Below are 23,913 nucleotides of genomic sequence, written 5' to 3' on the forward strand. Positions count from 1 at the left end.
TTTCCCTCCAGCATATGAGTACATACCCTTTCCAAGCAGATGGCTAATGGTATGCTCACCAGTCTAGTGGGGTATGCAGCAATTGTTGGTCATCTGTTTGAGGAGGCAGTAAGTTTGTCAGGCCCTGCCAGGGGTGGGAGATCCCTCACCCCAGGGCCCCTCCTCCATAGCTACTCAGATAGACAGCAGGGGAACTTACAGGCAGCAAAGAGAGCCTAGGCCAGAGTCACCAACGTGCATGAGAAGTTGCCAGCACTACAGGACCCTCTGTTATTTGGGCAAAAACTCTATGTTAAACATTACTTCTACCATAGAATGCTTGCCTAAATACTACAATATGCCCATACTGTCGATGTCCACAATATCCCCATGCTGCCAATGTCACTGTGTTGGCTAGGCCTAGGCCTCTCTTTGCTGCCAGTAAGTCTTCCCACCCCTACATCCCCTGCTGGTTGTCAAGAGGTGCCTGGCAATCCTAGCAGGCAGAAATACCACTACACACTATTTTATTATTTAAACATGTATATCTCACCTTCCTGAAGTTCAAGGTAAAATACAATGGGTTTTTACTTCCCCAAATGTGTATATAAAGCACATTTGATAGGCAGTATATTTTTTAAAAAACCTGTTTAATACATCACAAACCTTATAGACACATATGCACACTTATACATAAACACACACACCACAATTTCCAAGTAACCATCCATTTCAAACATTTCCTTTTAAAAAATTGATGAAAGAACAGTCACAGATCAAGCATTCAAAACTGGATGAAGAAAATTCAGCTAATAAACCTTTTTGAAAATTCTAAATTATTTGGAATTAATTACATATAGAAACCTGAGAGAGGGAATTCTTAGTCATGGTGCTTAAATTAGGCAACTCTCTGCAGGGGTATTAATCTGTTCCCCTCTATCACTGTTTTCCACCAGGGAATGTTTTGTCTAGCATTCCCTAAATGATTCCATCCTTCCTGCTAATGTTTTGTATAGCTGCATTGGTGGCCCTGATTGGGCAGAAAAGTGGGATATAAATGTTGTAAAACAATTAATAAACTATTATTATTCTAGAATAATAACAATTCAAAATTGCACATATGGTTGCCTTGCCCTAATGTCAAACATTTCTGGGTAAAATGTTACAGCTTAAGAAGTAAGTACTGCTACGGGTTTTTCTAATTAGCAGTATTGCAATATCATATAACTGCCATTAACAAAAATACGATTTTGATTACAACTGCAAAAATAACAATAGCAAAAAACTGGAAAAAAGCTTTAAAAATTGATAAGCCCAGATATAAAAAGTTTGGCAAGTGGGTAAAACTGTCCAGAATGACAGAATTAGTATGTTTGCAAGACGGTAGACAAAATACCCTTTTTCAAACATGGGGGACTCTTTAACTTTTGGTAGCAGATCCTTGGGTTAGCCATTAATTTTTTATAGCTGTTTATCTTTATTGTGATGTACAACTCAGTGCTTCAGGAGGTCTTAAAACTATGTATTGTAAAAAATAAATAGTAAGAAATTGTCATGAAGATTAGAAAAAGAGAAAGAATGTCTCTCATCTTCCAGCAGCTATCCAATACATTACAGCTGATGCATCTACAATACAGCTAACTGACTGACTCATAGATGATTCCATTTATCAAGCTGACAAATACTCAGATACTTGTATGATGATAGTTTGGTGCAAAAGAAAGAAGAGGGTTAACAATATCTGAGGGAAGAATTGTTTGAGAAGGGTCATTACCTGGAAACTGTTGTGCAGGTGTTTAAGTTACAAGCATGCATGTGTTCATGGTATCTGTAATGTATTAAATATTGTTATTTTGTTATAAAGTGAGTGACAATAGTGCTTTATATAAACTTTCTCCTTCTGGTTTCTAGCAGTCTCCCAGCTGTTGCTTCTGTAGTACACCAGTCAGCAGATGGTAACTATATTAAAACACTATACAACACAGAATCCATGCACTGGGGCCAAAGCCTTCAACATATTATATATGGTTGTCATTTTGATCTCCACCTCTATTTCTCAAATAAAAAATTATTAATGTTATACTCAGTGCAGTTACACCATTCTAATTCCATTGAAGACAATGGACTTAAAAGGCATACTATATATAATGAAGAACATACCACAGTACCCTGGAGTTCCACAGACTGTTTTCATTGTTACTTGATCTGCAACAATCTTGGAAAGTCCAAAATCGGCTGTAACACACAAATCAGAAAATTTTACTATTTCATTGAGGAGTCCCCCTCCTTTGTGACAGACTGCAGAAATAAAATATATTGGACCATTTTATACTCTGGAAAATTACATTGCTACTCAAAAACAGGGTAAAGAAGTAATCCTTTTTGGTTAATTAACTATCCTATTGTAAATATACAATGCTGTGTATTAACTCCAGCTTCAACTTGTCATTTCAAAGGCAAAAAAATGGAAAGCAGCTGGAAACCAAGTATCAAATATTACTCAATGTACCTTAAGAGGAACAGCATGTTTATGGAAACAAGAGGACATCAAAAGTACTTCCTAGCATGAGAACATATGCTGGTACATAAACTGAACACAACCAGCCATGTTTCACATATGTGAAGCAGGCACATGTGGCAGAGAATCTGAAGCAGAGATCAGAGTTATCATAAACTCTTATGATCACAGCAGAGCAGAGGCCACAGCGAAAATAAGATGGGAGGAGAGGGAAGAAACAGAAATGAAAGACTAGGAAATGGCAGAGAACAGCGAGGAAGAAAAATGAGAACATCATATCATAAATATGCCAGTGGAATGTTTAAGTTAAAAAATGAAGTTGTATAGATGATTATTAATGTTTATTTATATTTTTTGTAATGTGCTCAGCTGCTGATATGATATATGTATGTATCCATCTACTGATCATTTCCAAAACAGACCACTTAACAGCATAAGTAAAGGAGAATGCAGACCACAGGAGACATTGCCACAGAATGTATGAGATAAAGATAACTGTATAGTGATAAGGAATAGTGTAGTCCAAATTCCAGAGAGTTCTTTTAAGCCTGAAAAGCTTGTAAATAAGCGTTTTCCCTATTCACTGTGACACTGTGGAATGCTCTGTGTATAACAGGAACAAAATCAATTGATGAGTTAGTGATGGTAATGACATCTGAAGGGCAGGGGGCTCATAGGATAACTTCCACCATCCAAAAGCCTTATTTGCTTTGAATTAGGCCCAAACCCCTTTAAATTCAGGTATGGCTTGTAATGGGTTTTCCCCCAACAAGCAGCCCTCCCTACCCATAAATGATGGCCAGGGAGGATGGGGATTATAGTTTGTCCTGCCTCTCAGTTCAGTCCAGGAGTCATTAAAAAAAAAACTCATCACCCCCACCAGGAAATATATTTCCATGCATGCTCAGCAGCAGAGGCCCAGACATAATATGAATCAGAAAAATATCAGTGGATTTTTAAATCATTAGGCAGAAAACACAGGACCGCAATGTTTTTCAAGCCAAACAAGTAAACATGGTGCTGGGATTCACACATCTCTTGTATGGGACTAATGAGGCAAGTGCAAACAGTATATAAGCTGAAGCTACTACAGCTGAATCTGGTTTACCTATTTTTAAAGGTGCATCTGGAGCTGGTGTTGCATACAGTAGATTTTCTGGTTTTAAATCACGGTGAACAATTCCATTGGCATGCAGGTACTAAAAGGAAGAAGCAAATACATGCAAATTTTAAAATTATTGTCAAAATTTCTATGTCCAAGGAAACAATTCTACAGCTACAAGATGGGATCATTTTTATTTGCTTCGCTGTGAGCCTGCCTGTCCACCCTTCTGCTACTCAGACCTTGATTCCTTCACAGGGCTGTGTCTGCAGCATTCCTGTCTCAGCAGGGGTCAGGTAAGCGTTTTCTGTGATTTAGGGACAGATTTTCTTATGTTGTTTTGCATGTCTTGAGGAGATGCAAATGGCTACCAGGTTGGACTAAGGTGCCACTCACAAGATACCTGTTGCAGCCCTGTGTGCGCCACCCCCCAACCCCACCTCCATTCCACTCTGCTGGATGTGGCCCATCCATTTTACCTCTCCTGCTGGGACCATCTGTAATACTGTGGTATTCAGTGGTATGTCTGAGTGTCTTTTAGATTATTCCATCTATGGGACAGATTAAACATCATTGACTGAACTTTTTGCAATGCACTACAAAACTAAAATATTGCTATTGATAGACATCTCTAGACTATAACTGTTCTGGGCAAAAATACAATTAGAGATTCCTCAGTTAAGAAGCAACAGATAATTTAAAAGCATTGTTTACTTAGCATACAGTGACAAATCCAATTATATGTGGATAAATGCTTGCAATAAAAAGGATAATTTGTGATTTAATGGGGTTAGGAAAGGAAATGCAGCAAGCCTTGGGCTCCTTAGCCCTCAGCAGAAGGAAAATGATTATTCACACCCAGTTTATTCTCAAAGGCTCCTAGCTCTCTCTCTCTCAGGTTTCAGCCATAAAGGCAACAAGGGAAGCAACACTGTTACAAAAAGGACCTTTAAGAATATAACAAAAATCCATATATAAAAACATGTTTATTATAACAATAAAGGAACTTTTATAGAAGTACAAGTAATGTTATGATTTTTTTTTAAAAAAACAATTATTATTCTACAACATATTATATCACTATTTCATTTACTTCTCTCAAATAAAAGTCAATATGTTGCATCACATTTCCACCTCCCCTCCTCCCTTTCAAGACTTCCCCAGTATTACTTACAATATAAAAGCAATAAAGGTAATTTAACATTTTTAAAAAACTGTTTAAAAAGAAAAAAGGAACTTATACATCTTTATGGTTATTATCTCATTCGATTAATGATCCAATATATTACTAAATTATCTATCTTATTATAATTGCCCACTTTATCATTTGAGATTTTACCACTTCTTCCTCTGTAGACCATTTCAGTAATAGTTTATATACTCTTGAGTTCAATTTTATGTCCTCACCAAACAGCATTTTCTCCACTTCTGTTTGTTCTTGTCTTATTCCTTCATTCCTAATATCCTGCTTCAGCAGACTTTTAATTTGTAACCATTGAAACCAATTAAATTTATAATCCAATTCTTCCACTGATTTTAATTCTGCTTTGCCTCCTTGTATTTTTAATAATTGTTTATATGGTAACCATTTCTCTTCCTCAATATCCGAATATAACTTTATTACTTCCGTTGGCACAATCCACAACGGTTTCCTCTCATCTCCATATTTTTGGTATTTCAACCAAGTTTTAAGCAAACTACTTCTTACATAATGATGTGAGGAAAAACCATCCATTTTACTTTTCCCATAGCACAAATATGCATGCCAACCAAAAACTTTTCCATGGCCTTCTAATGTTAATAATGTTCTGTTTAATAACACTATCCAATCCTTAAGCTATACCAAACAAACTGCATCATGATAGTCTTAAATCCGGTTCTTGGAAGCCTCCCCTTTCTTTAGCGTCTGTCAGGATCTTCATCTTAATTCTTGGTTTCTTGCCAGCCCATATAAATTCCGAAAGTTTCCTCTGCCATTTATGAAATTGTTTATCTTCTTTCACTATTGGTATAGTTTGAAACAAGAACATTATTCTTGGTAATACATTCATTTTTATTGCCAATATTCTACCCAGGATAGACAAATTCAACTTATTCCATTTTTGTAAGTCCACCTCAATTTTCCGCCAAAATCTTTTCATAGTTGTTTTTAAATAAGTCAATATTCTTTGTTGTAATTTCTACTACTAAATACTTTACTTTAGAGGCCACTTCACAGTTTGTTAAATTTTGTAATTCCATTTGCTTAGATTTTGACATATTTTTACACAAAATTTTTGTTTTCTCTTTATTTACATAAAAGCTTGCCAGATCACCATATTCTTTTATTTTTTGGAGCAGCAACGGTGTAACTTGAGTTGGGTTTTCATTTATAAACATTACATCATCTGCAAACGCTCTGTATTTGTAAGAAAAGCCTTTTAATTTCAAACCCCCTATCTCCTTATCTTCTTGAACTTGCCTAAGCAGTATTTCCAGATTATAAATATCAAAGGGGATAGAGGGCACCCTTGTCTTGTTTCTTTACAAATTGCTATTTTCTCTGTCAAATCTGCATTTATACAAAGTCTTGCTTCTTGGTCAGTATATATTGCCTTTACCATTCTAACAAAGTCTTCACTCAATCCCAATTTCTCCATTACTGCAAACATAAAGTCCCAATGAACATTGTCAAAAGCTTTCTCTGCATCAGCGAAAAGCAAAGCTACTTCTTTTTCAGGATGTTTTTCATAATATTCTATTATATCTATTACAGTTCTGATATTTTCTCTTAATTGCCTTCTGGGGAGAAACCCTGCTTGTTCCTCTTTAACAAAACTATTCAAATGCTGCTTCAGGAGTTCTGCTAAAATTCTAGCATATATTTTGTAGTCATTATTTAGCAATGTAATTGGTCTATAGTTTTTTACATTAGTCACATCTCTGTCTTCTTTTGGTATCAATGAGATTACGGCTTCCTTCCAAGTATTATGTATCTTCCCATCTATTCTTATAATGTTCATCAATTTCTGAAGTTTTGGAAGTAGAGTTTCTTTAAGAACTTTATAATATCTTGCTGTAAAACCGTCAGGACCCAGAGCCTTCCCTGGCTTCATTGAGTTAATTGCAGCTTCAATTTCTTCCTTACCAGTTGGGTCGTTTAAGATCTTTTTCATATTGTCCGTTAGGGGTTTAACATTAATTTCCTGTAAATAGGCATCTATTTTCTCTTTTTCCCCCACATGACTTTTATACAAATTTGCATAATAGTTATAAAGCTCTCTTTTGATTCCTTCCTGGTCAACAATTTTTTTGTGGCCCAAACTAATTTTATTAACAATTTTATTTTCCCTTTTTCTTTTCATTTGCCAGGCCAAGTATTTTCCAATTTTATTTGCACTCTCAAAAGATTTTTGTTGAAGCCTTTTTAAGTTCCATTCTACTTCTTTATTTAACAAGTGTCTTAGTTGGTCCTGTAGAATTCCAATTTCTTTTAAAATCTTCTTTTTCTCCTGTCTATTTATAAGCTCTCCTTCTTCTTAATCTCCTTCTGTATGTCTGTCATTTGTTTCTCTTTAGCTTTTCTGTCTTTATTATTCAATGTGATTAAAATACCTCTCATCACCGCTTTATAAGCATCCCACACCATTTGATATTGAACGTCCTCACTTTCATTTACTTGGAAAAAGGCTTTAGTCTTTTTTTGCAGAGGTTCTACTACCCAATCTTTTTTCTGCAGTAAATCTTCATTTATTCGCCATCTTAAAGTCATTTTGGTAGGTTTCGCAGACCACATTATTGGATTATGATCTGCTCTTATTTTCGGAAGAATCTCTATTTTTTTGTTGTAAGTCCCCAATTTTTTGTACTCCATAACATATCAATCCTTGAGAAAGAGTTATGTCGAGCTGAGAAGAAGGTATAGTCTCTAACTGTAGAATTTTTCTCCCTCCAAATGTCTACAAGATTTTCTTGCTTGGCTAATTCAAAATAGACTTTGGTAGTTTACCTTCATTATTCTTCTTCCCAGATCTGTCCAAAATATTTTTAACTGTACCATTGAAGTCTCCCATTAACATGATTTGCTCATATGTCTCTTGATCAAGTTGCTGCATAATGTCCTTTAAAAAAGAATCTTTTGTCCATTAGGAGCATACAGTCCCAATAGCAAAGTCTTCTTGTGGTTCATCATCACTTGCACTGTAATATATCTACTATCATCGTCCTTAAAAATCAATTTTGGTTCCAATTCCTGTTTTACATAAAAAAACCATGCCTCTTTTTTTCTCCTTAGCCAATGAAAAAAATTCCATACCAAATTGCTTATTCCACAAATATTTGTAATCCAATCGTTTAATATGTACTTCTTGTAGACAAATTATGTTACATTTTTGCTTCCCAATCCAATGAAAACGTTGGAAGCGGTTATTCTCCAGAGACTCTTCAAAGCCAAAAAGAAACCCCCCCTGGGATTTCTCGTTAGCCAAAGTACCTCTCCTCAGAACTTTACGCATATCTTGGCATCATCTTGCCTAGATGATGTAGACAGCAGGTATTGAAACACCTTCTCTGTCCAGAATAGAGGGTCTGGTGAGCTTCCCCACTGGAAAGCTTGTCAATTCTCCATGAAATCCAAACCAGAAGCTCACGATTTATTTTTATAACAAGAAGTCATGTATTTCAATGCAGCACACCATCAGTTAATTAAAAAAAATTTGTTAATTCAACTACTCTAAATAAAGTGCATAGTACAAAAATGTTATTAACCAACCCAGGAAGGCACTAGGGGTGTGTGCTTGTTATAAACCAAGTTGAAAAATACTTGATAAATACCTTACTGGCAATGCTCCTTCTAAGCTGTGGTGTTTTGTGAGCAAAAATTTTACTTTGTGAGCTACTGGCATTAAAGTTGTGAGCAAGCGATCTAGCTACTGCATAAGTTAGTGTGTTCTGGGGCCATCCTTCCAGAGCTAAGACAAAAATGTGTGAGCCAGAGGCTAAAAAATGGTGAGCTAGTTCGCTAACTCAGCTTAGAGGGAACACTGCTTATTGGTATTTATCGGGTATTTTCTAAGCTGGTTACTGAGTGGGCTACTGATTTGGCTATCTGAAAATGGCCGCCCCAATTTTTTTGGGGGGTGGGTGGGGTGGGGATTTTTCTAGGCTGCCAGATAGCTGCAGTTTGCAGGGTCCCAGATGAGGGGGATTGGCTCCTGGGTGGACTCTGTTTGGCAGTTCTGATATTAGGAAATACTGATTTTTTGGGGTTCAATATCCACAACCCCAAAAAACACTGTGCTTTCCCCTCCACACCCTTGTAAACACCAGCTCCTGTTCACTGCTTCTCAGACAAAAGGCAGCATCTTCATACTACAGCTCCTTTAAAAGGCAACAGCAGGCAAATCTGAGTACTTGAAAAGCTCAGCCTAGATGGCAAAGGCTTCCAGATAAAAACTCATGGCCCCACTATTTGATGTTTTGCTGGAGCTAAGATGTCCTAGGAAAATGCAGGAACTAGTGTTTGACAGTTTAACTTGCCACTTTTGATGGCATCAGTCTGATGTGAGCAGATCACCTTGTTTGGTTGGTTCATGCTGGATAGCCATGAAAACTTGCAAACAGGTTTACATTGTTCCCCCCTGCCCCCCCAAAAAAAACTCCTGAGTGTGCACCTGTCCAAACTAAGCATTAACCTATTACTAAGGATTGCTTAGATGAGCACCAAGCTGTATGATTTTTTAAAAAAACAAAAACACTTGACTGAGCTATACCATTTGTAGCTGATTTTACTGCTTATGGCTGCATCCAAGACAGAGTGCCACAATATTTTCTGCATTTCCCCCCTGCTATGCCACTATAGGGCTTTTTAAGAAGAAGATGATATTGGATTTATATCCCACCCTCCACTCCGAAGAGTCTCAGAGCGGCTCACAATCTCCTTTACCTTCCTCCCCCACAACAGACACCCTGTGAGGTGGGTGGGGCTGGAGAGGGCTCTCACAGCAGCTGCCCTTTCAAGGACAACCTCTGCCAGAGCTATGGTTGACCCAAGGCCATTTCAGCAGGTGCAAGTGGAGGAGTGGGGAATCAAACCCGGTTCTCCCAGATAAGAGTCTGCAAACTTAACCATTACACCAAACTGGCTCTCCACACCAAAAAAAGCAGTAATTGTAATTACAAAAAAGCTCACCATCATTCTAACGGTTTAGTGACACAATCTCTGAATTCTCATCTTTCATTTTAAAACATAAGCCTACAACCCCTTTCCTTGCAGAGATATTAGGGAAAATGTGAACCACACCTTTCTCTTAAGCCTACAGTAGTATGGCTAGGAAAATGGCAGCTACAGTGCAGGAAATGCCAATTATAGTATAATGCACTATTATGAAGGAATACAGTGAAGCAACAGGCTGAACCTCCACAAACTTGTCAACAGTCAAACTGATAATAAAACAACTGATTTCCCTGTTTGCCACCAGTGAACAGGATGTGAACTAAATAGGCAAGTTTTTGAGCATCCCTAATTATAACACACTTTTATTCTTTGTAAGAAACTACTGTAAAAAAGAGTTCAAATGCTAGGAATTGGATTCCCTTGCAGGTAGCAGGTTGGGCGAGTGCCAGGAAAGAATGGTATTACTCATTCACTGGTGTAGATGGTAGTTTTACAAAAGCTACCATAATTTTTAAAATAAAGCTAAATATTTCTGATTGCATAATTGTATAAAAGTGAAATCACTGACATAATGAAACATGTAAACATTAAAAAATTTTTTTGACACAATCAAACTGAGAAAAACAAACAACCCCCCCCCAATCCTTGCTCTTTCTTTACCATAACAAGTTCTATGGCCACAAAAGCTGTTGCACTATGATCTTATTACTATATGTCAGATGATTAATTATGATTTTCAAGGTGAAATTTCGGGTAACAAGCTTCTGAAGGATGATTACATTTTTCTTGTCCATCAGTGAACAATGATGTCCTATTTCCAGTGAAGTCCTGATTCTAAAATGTCATTTTAGCTAATGAATATTTACAGTGTAAAACTGACATTCTCTTTTTCCACACAATGTGTTGATTTGCTTTCTGTTAATCATACCTTTTGCCTTACATTTCCTCTCTGGAACTTCATTTAGCTGTCGATAAGATATTACAGATAGAAAATAAAGTATCTGGGCCACAGTGCAAACTTTAAAGGTATTAAAAATTAGCTTTGTCTTTCTACTTGCTAAAAATATTCAATCTAATTCAAAAGATAAACTCGACAAGCAGTTCTGTATGTTTCAGGAAAAGGGTATGATTTTTACAGCAAAAGGGTGCGCCAGTGAGCCCTTCTGCTCTCTATTTTATTCCCTTCAGCCTCTTTTCTCATGCATTTTTGCTCAGCCCAGGTACTTCTTTCAGTATTGGTGGCTAAGGAGAAAATGCAGCTACAGTGTAGAATGCATCTATAGTGAGGTAAGTCATGCCAGGAAGTGAGGGGAAGACAGAATTCTACACTCTCACCTTTTCCACAGTAGCAGTCACTCTGTCCTCAGGCTTCTGCTTTCCTCAGCTCAACTGACCACATTTTGACTCGCATCTCTCTCCAATTCCCCCCATGTTTTCCTGATCTCTAAAAAACAAGATCAGGAAGACATGAGGGGAATAGGAGGGAGGCATGAGTCAAAATGCAGCCATGCAGCAACTGGTGGGGAATTGATTGGTTGAGCCAGGAAAGGCAGAAGCCCAAAGTTGACTTGACTGCTTCTGTAGAAAAGATATCTCAGTCTTTTGCTCTCTTGTTGTCTCATCCTCTCATTCTATGTGACTGGGAAAGTTTTTACTTGTACTGATCCAGAGATGTAAGGTGCTTTGAAGCTCACCAGAAATCTCTTGGGACCCTGACAGCTGCTTGCTTTCCCAGGGAAGGGGGGCATAAAATGTGCCAAAAGGTAGAAGAGAGCAGAGAGGGTTTCTACCAAGACATAACCATTTGCTCTACCTTTCAGGAACAGTAAGATGGATAGCTGTTGTAAAACACAATCTGGGTACTGAGATATGTGGAAAGTGCACCCTTGGATGAATGGGAGATGGGAGTTCACCATTCATGTGGGAGTGAGCTTCCTCCTTCTTGTCTGGGTAAGAGGGCTTCATGTCAGCTAAGACAGAAAGGGTTAAAAGGGTAGTAACATCCAGTTAATGCTGTTCAAATGCTAGGAATTGGATTCCCTTGTAGGTAGCAGGTTGGGTGAGTGCAGGACTTTCTTTATAGCAGGAACTCCTTTGCATATTAGGCCACACACCCCTGATGTAGCCAATCCTCCTGGAGCTTAGAGTAGGCCCTGAACTAAGAGCTCTATAAGCTCTTGGAGGATTGGCTACATCAGGGGTGTGTGGCCTGATATGCAAAGGAGTTCCTGCTACAAAAAAAGGCCTGCGTGTGTGTGTCAGGATTTGCATTTGTTTCATGGGCATCCAAAGAGAGATGTTAAGTTTATTATAATCAGGGCTTTTTTGGTTTAAAACCCCCCAGCAGGAACTCATTTACATATTAGGCCACACCCCTGATATCACCATTATTTCACACAGGGCTTTTTTGAAGAAAACATCCAGCAGGAACTCATTTCCATATTAGGCCACATCCCCTGATGCCAAGCCAGCCTGAACTGTGTTCCTGTGCATTCCTGCTCAAAAAAGGCCGTTTATAATGATATAATATTTCCTGCTCTTTTCCTTTGGTCTGTATAACCAGTAGGCATGATAGTCATTTTCCCTTCTCCTGTGGTTAAGTTTAATAACTTGTAGCAATAAAGTTTTCCTGTTTAAGAAAACAGACGGTTTCAAACTTCTCTCTGTATGCTGGGCTCCTCATTCATACTGACACACATGCAAATGTGTTAATCCCAAAGTCAGGGCTTTTTTGTAGAAAAAGCCCAGCAGGAACTCATTTACATATTAAGCCACACACCCTGACATCACCATTGTTTCATATGGCATTTTTTGTAGAAAAAGCCCAGCAGGAGCTCATTTGTATATTAGGCCACCCCCTGCGTTCCTGTGCCTTCCTGCTCAAAAAAAGCCCTGCCCAAAGCTGATACTTTTCTCCTCTGTAACCAATTCCTGTAACCAATTTTGGGGAAGGCAGGTCTCAGTGCCAGAGCCTCTGTTTTGCATGCAAAAGGTCCCAGATTCAATAACCCAGCATTTCCATCTAAAAGGACCAGGTAGGAGATGATGTGAAAGACTTCTACCTGAGACCTTGGAGAGCTGCTGCCAGTATGAGTAGATGATACTGACTTTGATGGACTGTTGGTCTGACTCTAAGGCTTCCTGTGTTTATATTTTCCTCTAGCCTAGGAAATCCAAAATGGTTTGTTCCTTTTATTCCTCATTCACACTGTTGAACCTCATTCATTCATACAAATACATGTCTAACATACTTATGATTGCAGACTGCAGCATAGCTGCTAGGCTGCATGAGCAGAGTTTGCTTCCCTGGATGAGAAGAGTCAGGGGGCGCCCGTTTCGGCGCGCAGAGAAAAAGGCAGGATCTGACAGTCTAACTCTGTGCTCCTCGTCGACTCCTTTGTCTTGGCAGACGATCGGCTGAGGCTGAGACTTTTCTTTTGTTTTTGGTTGGATGTCGGGGTTTGTTGGGGCAGTCGACTGGGCAGCGGCGGGTGAAGCGTTGGCTGGAGCATCGGCGTCGGCTGGAGCGTCAGCTGCAGTGCTGCAGGCTGGCAGCGGCATCGGAGGTAGTGGAGGACGTGGCGTTATCCTTCTTGTTGGCTGAGTCTGCCTAGGGTTTGGGGTCTGCTGGGGCAGGGGTTGTGGAGCCCAGGGGTTGATCTTTCCCCTTTTAATTTTTGAGGGTGTGGGCCTGTGGGGCAACCCGGGTTTTTTATCTTTGCCCTTGAGGTTGGCAGGTGACCATTTTGGAGAGCCTCCCCCCCATTTTTCTCCTACTGGAGACATTGGTGTGCAGCAGAGGCTTTTGTGGCCATTTTGAGTTCCCTTTCTTCTTCCAGGAGGAAGCCATTTTAGAGTGGAGCTGCAGGAGGCCATTTTGTGGTCTTGTGCTTGCTATTTAGATGGCTGGTGGAAAAGGGTCGGGCAAGCCCAAAGGAAAAAAGCCAGCGCCTAAGGCGCCCAAGGCTCCTGCGAAAAGGCCACCACCGCCGTTATCCTCTTCTGATGAGGAGGGTGATATGGTGGTTGATTCCAATATTGCTTGTAGATTGAGAGCATTGCAACAGGCAGCAGGCATCCTTTCTCCAGGTGGGGAGGATGGTGTGAGGCAATTTAAGAAGGGTGAGCAGGCGAGTATTCTCACCAGGCTGTCTATTCTTGAGGGCAGGTCTGGTGGAGTTGTGCTTGGCAGGGACGCTGGCCTTTGCAGTCCGGAGGTGGGTTTGATGGCGGCGGCTGGAGCATCGGGAGTCGGTTTGCCATTGGTTCCTGCTGGATTCGGAGGTAGGTCGGGTGATAATTTATAGGCGGGGCCTGGGCAGGTTTGGCCATGGGGAGCATGGGGGCCTGCTTCGGCAGCCGGGCAGGGAGCTTCCATGTCAAGCACGGGGGCGCCTGCCTCCTCTGCGTTGGGCGCATTTCAGAATTGGGCTTGGCCATGTGGGCAAGGCATTCCTAGCGTGTACCCGGGCGCAGGGCATCCTGGCATGGCTGGTTCCTTTATGGGGGCACCCTCAACATATGGGATGGTGCCTTTTGATGCTTTGCTATTTGGGGAAGTTCCCTTGCCGCTGGGGGACCACTTGCTTCCCGCTACTAGGGAAAAAATATTAAAAGGGGAGTACGTGGATATTTTTTCTCTTCTCTTTCGGGAGTTTGAGAAAAAAGACAAGGAAGAATTGGATGAGAAAGGAAAGGAAAAATTGAAAAAATGGAAGGTGGACAGGACCTGGGCTAATTGGCTTCCTGGGTTCTGTATTTATGCCGGGGTGATTGTGAGGGCGCAGCCATGGCGGGCAGCATCCCTGTTCCAGTATTTGGACATAATTTATAAAGGCTATATGGCCTTTAGTGGACCAGCCTGGTTACAATATGACCAGGAATTTAGGATGAGGGCTGCCCTGTATCTGTCCCTTCAGTGGGATTGGATCCATCAGCAGCTTTGGCTGCAGGTTATTTCCCCGGCTAGGACTAATCTGGGTGATCGCTCTGATAGTGGTCACTTGGTGAGTAGGTCATCCACATCCGCTGCTGGTTCATTAGGCTCTCCCCGTGGTGCAGCGGGGCAGCCGGTTCAACCCCGCATGCTCTGCTGGGAATTTGGATCCCTTGGGGTATGTAATAGGAAGGCGTGCCAGTTCAAGCACGAGTGCCCCATGTGTGGTGGTTCCCACTCATTTGACAACTGCCCTAGAGCCCTTGGGCGTAAAAATACGAAGAAGCCTGGTGGGAGCGGAGGAGCCTTTCCAGCTAAGAAAGGGGCCCAGCCCGATAAGGGTGAGACCTCTTGAGCAGTGGCTGTCGAGGTACCCTCAAAGGGTACCCGATAAGGGTGGGACCTCTTGAGCAGTGGCTGTCGAGGTACCCTCAAAGGGTTGATAGTTTGTATTTGTTAGAAGGTTTTAAAGTTGGGTTTAGGATTCCTTTTCAGTGTCCTCGAGTTCCGTTTATGTCAGGAAACCTTAAGTCAGTTCAGGGCTTGGAGCAGGTCGTTAGGGAAAAGATTGCAAAAGAGCTGGCTGAGGGAAGGATACTGGGTCCTTTTTCACATCCTCCAGTGAGTACTCTTAGAGTCTCACCTTTGGGTGTGGTGCCTAAAAAGGCGCCTGGTGAATTTCGTTTGATTCACCATTTGTCTTTTCCTAAGGGGAAGTCCGTGAATGATGGGATCCCGGAGCACTTATGCTCTGTTAGATACACCAGTTTTGACCAGGCTATTGCCGTGGTGAGGCGCTGCGGGGTGGGGGCAGAATTGGCAAAATGTGACATTAAGTCTGCATTTCGCCTTTTACCTGTCTATTCCAATGATTTTGAACTTCTAGGGTTTTCTTTTGAGGGTCAATTTTAAATGGATAGAGCATTGCCAATGGGCTGCTCTGTGTCATGTTTGGCTTTTGAGCGTTTCAGCACATTTTTTGAATGGGCTGTGCGGGAGAAAGTGGGTTTGCAGGATGTCGTTCATTATTTGGATGACTAGCTTTTTGTGGGTCCGGAGGGGACTGGGCATTGTGGGCAGTTGCTGTCTTTGTTGAACTGGCGGCGGAGCTTGGGGTTCCTTTAGCGCCTGAGAAAACTGAAGGTCCGACCCAGAGGTTGACCTTTTCGGGGATTGAGATTGACACTATTGTGCAGTCGTCTAGGGTGCCTCTTCAGAAAATAGTGGAGCTGAGGGCTAGGATTTCTACCTTTCTTCTTAAAAGGAAGGTTACTTTGTTGGAGTTGCAGCAGCTAGTTGGGCACCTCAACTTTGCTTGCAAAGTGGTTGCTCCTGGGAGGGCTTTTCTTAGAAGGCTGTGCAATGCTATGGCAGGGTTACGCTTGCCTCAGCATAGAACTAGGGTCACCTGCAGCATGAGGGATGATTTGAGGGTTTGGCAGGAATTTTTGGAGTCCTTTAATGGAGTCTCTTTTTGGAGGGACGACATGAGGCTTGAAGCTGAGCTTCAGGTCATGTCTGAGCTGCTGGTTCCTTGGGTTTTGGAGTCTATTTCCATGGACATTGGTGCGTGGATAGTTGGCCTGACTCCTGGGTAAAGGTTGGTGTGAACCGGGATCTTACGTTTCTCAAGTTCTTTCCTATTTTAGTCGCGGTTTGGCTGTGGGGGATATGGCCAATCACACTGTCCAGATAATATGGCAGTGGTCCACGTCATTAATTCCCTTTCATCCAAATCTGGCCGGGTTATGAGATTGGTGAGGGCCTTCACTCTGCACTGTTTGTGGCTTAACATATTGTTTTTAGCCAAGCATGTTCCTGGGGTGAGTAACGGGGTGGCTGACGTTCTATCTTGTAAACAGATGGAGAGGTTTCGTCAGCTGGCCCCAGATGCTGACAGAGAGCCGGTGCCAATGCCCCAGGAGCTATGGCTGATTGGAGAGCCGAGGCCTGCAGAGTGATAGGTCTAGCCATTGCGCCCAGCACCAGGAAGTCATACGAATGGGTTGTGCGGAAGTTTGAAGACTTTAGGGCTGAGGTAGGGTACTGCAGGGTTTGGCCCCTCCCGGTAGAGCATTTGCTCCATTACTGTGTTTCGCTGCGAGGTAAGGGGTTGGCTGTGCAATCCATTAGGGGGCGCCTGTCTGCATTGGCTTTTGTCAGTAAGGCGCTGGGTTATAGGGAAGAAACAGCTGACTTTCGTATTCGAAAGATGCTGGAGGGGTGGGCCAGAGAGGCCGGTCCCAGGGTTGATACGTGGAATCCTGTGTCTCCTTTGATTCTGCGGGGTTTGAAGAGGGTTTGGGATGTGGTGTGTGCTTTGGCGTTTAAAGCATGTTTGTTTCACACTGCGTCTTTGTTAGCTTTTTGGGGGGCTCTTAGAGTAAGTGAGCTGGTGGCACAGTCTAGAAACAATGTTTCTGGTAAGGCTGTGTTGTTAAGGGATCTGCAACTATTTGCAGGTAAGGCAGTCATCACTGTCCGTCGCTCTAAGACGGATCAGTTGCAGAAGGGTACGGTGCTCGAGTTGGGTAGTTGTTCAAAGCTTGAGCTGTGTCCAGTTACTGTGTTGGCTGCTTATTTGGCAGTTAGGGGGCCCATGGAGGGGTTTTGTTTATACAATCGAATGGTAGCCCGTTGACGAAGCATCAGTTTTGGGGAGTAACGTCACAGGCTTTGGGTGAGTTGGGGTTGTCTGGGGTGCGGTTTAGGACCCACTCCTTTAGAATTGGGGCAGCCTCAACAGCAGCTGTCATGGGGTATCCTTTCACTTCCATTCAGAGATTGGGCAGGTGGCGTTTCTCGGCCTATAAGGCTTATGTGCGACCTTTTATTAGGCCGTGAGTGACTTGGTGTCTGTTTATTGTTGGTTCTGTTCTTGTTTAACTGTTTTTTCTCTTTAGATGCTGTTGTTCCTGGCCAGAGGAGCCGAGTTCTCGTATGCGGCCATAGCCACATGTTTTGGGCCGCTCATCAGGCTCGGAGAACTGCAGTTGGCTCTCAGCTGGGACTCAGCCAGCATGTGTGTATCAAATGGCGGGGGCACCGGGGCCTTCAGTGGCTGGGCCTGCTGCCTTTGTTGTTTAAATATTGTGTGGGTCCTCCTCCTCAGGTTTTAATTGTTCACCTGGGAGGTAACGATCTGGGACTCTTAAAGGGCAAGGCCTTAGTTTGGCAGGCCGGGGATGATTTCCAGCACATTCGGAAGCGATGGCCTGGGACCACCATAATTTGGTCAGCCATGTTGCCCCGCCTGGTGTGGCATTGTGCTTGGGACCCTGCAGCTATAGAAAAGGCCTGGTATAAGGCTAATAAGGAGATCAGGAAGGTGCTGGAAAAGGGGTTGGGCCACTATTTGCCCCATCCAGACATTTCATTGAAATTTCCTGACCTCTACAGAGGGGATGGGGTCCATCTCTCGGAAAAGGGTAATATGCTTTTCCTGAGAGATTTGCAGTAAGGGTTGCAGGTGGCTTTGAGCCTCCTGGTGGGCGCTAAGCCCTAAGTAGAGACTTGGCCTTAGTAGTGGCAGGTTTTTGGGTTTAGGGCACTATGTGGCTAGGGGAGGACTGTGAAGCATTTCCCTTTTGGGGAATTTGGGGTCTGGCATGATCAGCCTTCGGGTTTGAAGACCCGGGTTTGGAGAATGCGGACTTTCCGGGAGGCTCGGCTAAAGGGTGCCTTTCTGGCAAGACGCGTGTCTGGGTTTCGGCCCTCTGGTATGTGCCTCCCTGCTGGGCCTGCCTGGAGGGAGCTGAGTAACACTCAGCTCCGGCTGGGGGGCTGAGTCTCTCGCCCGTTAATGGCAGGGGAGCGGTCGCGGTGACCCCTAGCCCTGGCCAGGTCGCTGGTGGGGTACCCTTGCTGTTTATTAGAATATTGAATAAAGTGGCCCAATTTTATACCAATACTCTGTGTCTGCCTCTTTTTTTCCATCCTTGGGGAGCAATCTTATGCTTGCAGACTGCAGCATAGCTGCTAGGCTGCATGAGCAGAGTTTGCTTCCCTGGATGGGAAGAGTCAGGGGGCGCCCGTTTTGGCGTGCAGAGAAAAAGGCGGCATTTGACAGTCTAACTGTCAGATCTGCAGCTCCTTCGTCTTGGCAGACGATTGGCCCTCCAGCCACCCTGCATCTTATGTGGGCAATTTGCTGGTTGCCTCCTTGGAGGAGCCGGGTAGGAATTTTTTACACCTTGGCTGACTGGCAGTGGCTGGGGTTCGTTTTTTGCCTACCCTACATAGCAATGCAGTGGACTGAGGATTTGGCTATCGGGAGGCGCTGTTAAATAGGCGGTCACATTAGTGGCAGGTTTTTGAGGTTTAGGGCACTAAGCGGCTTGGGGAGGACTGTGAAGCATCCCCCTCTTGGGGAATTTGGGGTCTGGCATGATCAGCCTTCGGGTTTGAATACCCGGGTTTGGAGAATGCAGACTGTCCAGGAGGCTCGGCTAGAGGGTGCCTTTCTGGCGAGACGTGCGTCTCGGTTTGGGCCCTCTGGTGCGTGCCTCCCTGCTGGGCCTGCCTGGACGGAGCTGAGTAACACTCAGCTCTGGCTGGGGGGCTGGGTCTCTCGCCCGTTAATGGCAGGGGAGCGGTCGTGGTGACCCCTAGCCTTGGCCAGGCCGCTGGTGGGGTACCCTTGCTGTTTATTAGAATATTGAATAAAGTGGCCCAATTTTATACCAATACTCTGTGTCTGACTCTTTATTCCGTCCTTGGGGAGCAAACATATATTTTCCTGAGCATATGCTATTACAATGTTCAGTGGGATTTTTGACTTTTTTCTACACTTAATAGAGCCCATCCTTACAAGGCCTTTTGGAAACCCTTCAGTTGCAAATGCTGGTTGCCATGCAGCATATGGGGTTGCTAAGAAACCACTCCCTTCCAGATGTCTCTGGAACAACTCATCATTGGGTACTATGGCAGTTCAGTAATTTGCTGTTCTCAGCTTTAGCTCATGGGCCAAGAGCCAAAGATTGACATATTAGTATCAGGTAAAACAGCAAAAATTCTTTATGTTTTTCTGAAAGGTGTATGTCTATGTATTATGTTTTGATGGGATAACCCTTTCTACTTGGTAGCTTAACATTTCTATGATATCAATAAGATGTCTGTCTTTTCCAATCTGAGCTATAACTTGTAAACTAGGTGATGGCTTCTAAACTTTAAAGCACTGTTAGAAAGGTAATACATACCCCTAAAAATAACTAATGCTAATAATGCCTCTGTCTCTTACAGTTTTGTGATATATGGCATAAATCAAATCAAAAGTATTTTTTTCCATATTTTATAAGGTTTATGGCATGGTGCTTTACCTACTCCAGATAGTCCCCTAAAGTATATATGACAAATGTAGCTTATTCTTTTTCCATCCCAATGAACCATAGTCTGAAAAAAAAAAAGTGATATGCCAGTTAGGTACATGAGAACAACTCTACATTTTATGTGATTTTTATCCAATGTAACTGAATATTAGGTAACTTTATGCCACTGCAAAGAAAATTTTTTAAACTTTGTGAGCACATTAAATAGGCTTGTTGGGAAGATTCAACTTCCTCTTTGCATAGCATTCTGGGTATTCCAAATTGTGTAGGATATACAGGCTACACTGTATAGAGACCGGGTTGTGTCTTCTACAAACAAAAGCTTTGAGTCAGAATAACCTAGTTTTGTGCATACTATGTTGTCTTACTCTCATCCAACTAACTAGGGTTGCCAAGTCCAATTCAAGAAATATCTGGGGACTTTGGGGGGTGGAGCCAGGAGACTTTGGGGGTGGAGCCAGGAGCAAGGGTGTGACAAGCATAACTGAACTCCAAAGGGAGTGCTGGCCTTCACATTTAAAAGGACCACACACACCTTTTTAAATGCCTTCCCCTCCATAGGAAATAATGAAGGATAGGGGCACCTTCTTTGAGGGCTCATAAAATTGGGCCCCCTGGTCCAATCTTTTTGAAACTTGGGGGATATTTTGGGGGGAGGCACTGGATGCTATAGTGAAAATGTGGTGCCTCTACCTCTAAAAAATCCCCCCCCCCAGATACCCGCGGATCAATTCTCCATTATTTCCTATGGGAATAAGTCCCCATAGGGAATAATAGAGTTCCCAGCAGACATTAACCTCCCCTCCCCCTGCTTTCTGATGACCCTGAAGCGGGGGGAGGACCTCCAAACCGGGGGACCCCCTGCCCCCATCTGGGGATTGGCAGCCCTGCAACCAACTGGTCATGTTTAATTTCACAGAAAATCAAGTCAATTGGCATTTCACTTAACTCACTTCTTTTGTGCTGCAGAAACAATGTTTTAGATGTTAGACCAGAGACAGTTGGATATTGAGAGAGAAACCCTGTACTCATTAGCTAATAGGACATGTTTCCCAATTATGTATGGCCTAGTGTCTGATTATGGAGATCCAGCTGCTTACTTCTTGCATCTAAATCTCCAGAACTCTACAGAGCTTTTAAACTCACAAGGTTCAATGTTTTGCATTCAACGATCCTTTATGGCAGATTCTTGAGAGTTCATTATCAGAAAAGACTCTGCCCATGTAGAGCTAGAGCTCATGAATGTTTTGCTTCATTGCAATTTTTATACTGAATTGTAGAAGTCTTTAATTAGCCCTTTTATGCCGGTTTAAAGGTCACTCTGACAACTGGTTAGTTTTATATCTTTTATCTGCTGGAACTCTTACCTCCTAGATATCATGAGGCTCTGCAAACTGATTGCCATTAATTTTGGACAATTTCCTTTTCCCTTTGTCTTTACACTTTATGATTGTTTATTTGTATTATTTCTTGATGTTATGTGATCTGGTCATACAATTTGTAACAAATGGTTTTTGATTTGATTTCTTCATTTTATCCTCAGAACAACCCAGTGAGGTAAGTTTGGGTCAGGCTGGAACCATGGCTCAACAGCAGCACATCAACAGTGCACGCAGAAGGTCCCAAATTCAACCCCCGTTATCTCCAGTTAGAAGGATGAGATAGCAGGTGATTTGAAAGATCTGTCCCTGAGCCCAGAAAGCAATCAGAGTGGAAAATACTGACCACTGTAGATCAATGGTTGGACTAAGCAGCTATGTTCACAAGTTACAGTGAACACAGTATGATCTATGTACAGTGTACACTTGATTTTAGAAAATGTTTGTAGGGGAAAGGAGGGTTAAGCCTTCCCCATATTCCATTTTAATGACCTGAATTAGCTTTGCAGAGCAGCAATCTGACACACTGTATGAACATACAGATCTTTATACAGGTACCAATCAGTACCTGTACATTTGTATCAGTGAAGCAGATAGCTGATCTATAGCTCACTAAATGGTGTGGGAAATGATGAGAAGAAGGCTTTCTGTGCTATGGTTCCAGTCTGACTGGGGCCCCACTTGACTGCTTTTTACAAGAAAAATGCTTGTAGTCACAGAAGTCAGTGTCAGATAGACCGCCACTCAGTAAGTTTTGTGACTAAGCAGCGATTCAAACCCATGCCTGCATTATAAAGTACAGCATTCTAACTTCTGAGGAAAACTGAGCTTGATCTGGATTCCTTGTACCTATCATCTGCTGCAACGGTGTTCTAGATAATCAAATGTGGGCTCTTAGTTATTCAATTTCAGCACCTGACTTGCTCTCCAACTTACTTGGAATTATTCCTGACTCCTAGCCAGTTAGCCACTTATTTCTACCCTTTAACTGATCCTCATTAAAAATAGGGCATTCATGATGACCAGATTTAATGTATTGCCATAGGCCATCTTCTCTGGAAGATGCCCCAAAATTCCCTATTAATTAAGACGATACTTCTGCAGTTTGGGAGCTATTGAATCAGTTTCCCATATTTTATTAAATTGCCCATTTTACATTAAGCTTTGAGAAAATTTTCTGAACTCCCTTCTCCGTACATAGTGTGGCCTTCCTGACAGAGCTAAGGTTCAGCAGTTACTTTCTGTTCATAATCTTCTCATAATCTCTATTGTTGCCTGTTTTCTTCAATTTGCAATTTATACTAGGGAAGCTTTTAACTGATGTACTTTGTTTATTGCTTGCTTTGTTCCACTCTATTTTAAACTTTTGATGTACTTTTATCTTTGATATCCCCAAAAAAGTTGTCCATCTGTCTGTCATTATGAAACTTTTACCAATATTTATTTACTATACTGACTTTATTTATATCCCGCCTTTCTCCCTACTGAGAACCCAAAGCAGCTTACCCCATTCTCCTCTTTTTTATTTTATCTTATGAATATGAATAACCTGCATGTATGATGTACATTTGAAAGATCAGAACAGGAAAACATTTCAGCTAGAAAATTAATTTACCAGGCTTGCAACCCAAATCCTAATCACATTACTTAGAATTAAATGACATTTCAGTGGAAGTTACATCCAAATAATCCTGTCTGGATCAGAATGTAAACTAAGGACACGTCCTCCTTTATGAAAAGGACAACAGAAAATGGAAGCTACAGACTCTCTGTTAAATATGCAATCGGCTTCTGTGAAAAAAGTGTGAAAGGACATACATAGAAAATGATGTGCTTTGTGCTGGTTAATGCTAGGTGACTTCTGAATGCAAGAGAACAATTCACATCACACCAAGTATTAGCAAAATCAACTGCCTTATTAAAGTCCTTTTTATGTCTCTGTGCTACAAAGTTAGCATTCCAAATAGTTAAGATACAAGCCCAAAATATAAATGCAAGAAAAGGTTTAACTAGGATTTCCACCAAACCGATCACTGTAATAGCTGATATGAAGACTGGGATATTTAATAAAACACAAATAAAATATATATGATTAAACAAGTAAAGAGGTGGTGGTGGAAAGTGCCATTAAGTCTCAGTTAACGTATGGCTCCCCCGTAGGGTTTTCAAGACAAGAGATGTTCAGAAGTTGCTTGCCATTGCCTGGCTTTGCCTCACAACCCTGGTATTCGCCTTAGTGGTTTCCCAGCCAAAAACTAGCCAGGGTCAACCCTGCTTAGCTTCTGAGATTTTACAAGATCAGGCTAGCCTGGCCTATCCAGGCTACAACAAATAGTGAAAGTACAATCTCTTAATTAATCTAAAAATTTTGTATAATATTGCTCGCACCAGGTTTAGAATGCTTATTTATAATTCCTGCAAGCTATTATCAACATTGTAATAATTTATACGCTTAGCAATTACATTTTTTCCATTACTAACAAACAGCTCTTAAATTGAATGGCCAATTTGTCCTCAA

The 23,913-nt window shown here is 41.9% G+C and overlaps 1 protein-coding gene across 2 annotated transcripts in view; it reads right to left on the reverse strand.

Moving 5' to 3' along the window:
- CAMK4 (calcium/calmodulin dependent protein kinase IV) overlaps positions 1-23,913 on the reverse strand; it is a 172,230-nt gene that overhangs the window by 27,764 nt on the left and 120,553 nt on the right. For both annotated transcript variants that reach the window (XM_060235614.1, XM_060235613.1), the window contains 2 exons: positions 3,606-3,696; positions 2,140-2,214 (listed from right to left, as the gene is read on the reverse strand). In XM_060235614.1, coding sequence (XP_060091597.1) covers positions 2,140-2,214; positions 3,606-3,696 — 166 coding nt within the window. The remainder of the gene's footprint in view (positions 1-2,139; positions 2,215-3,605; positions 3,697-23,913) is intronic.

This window comes from Heteronotia binoei, chromosome 4 (genome assembly GCF_032191835.1).
Source record: "Heteronotia binoei isolate CCM8104 ecotype False Entrance Well chromosome 4, APGP_CSIRO_Hbin_v1, whole genome shotgun sequence".
Classification (NCBI taxonomy): Eukaryota; Metazoa; Chordata; class Lepidosauria; order Squamata; family Gekkonidae; genus Heteronotia; species Heteronotia binoei.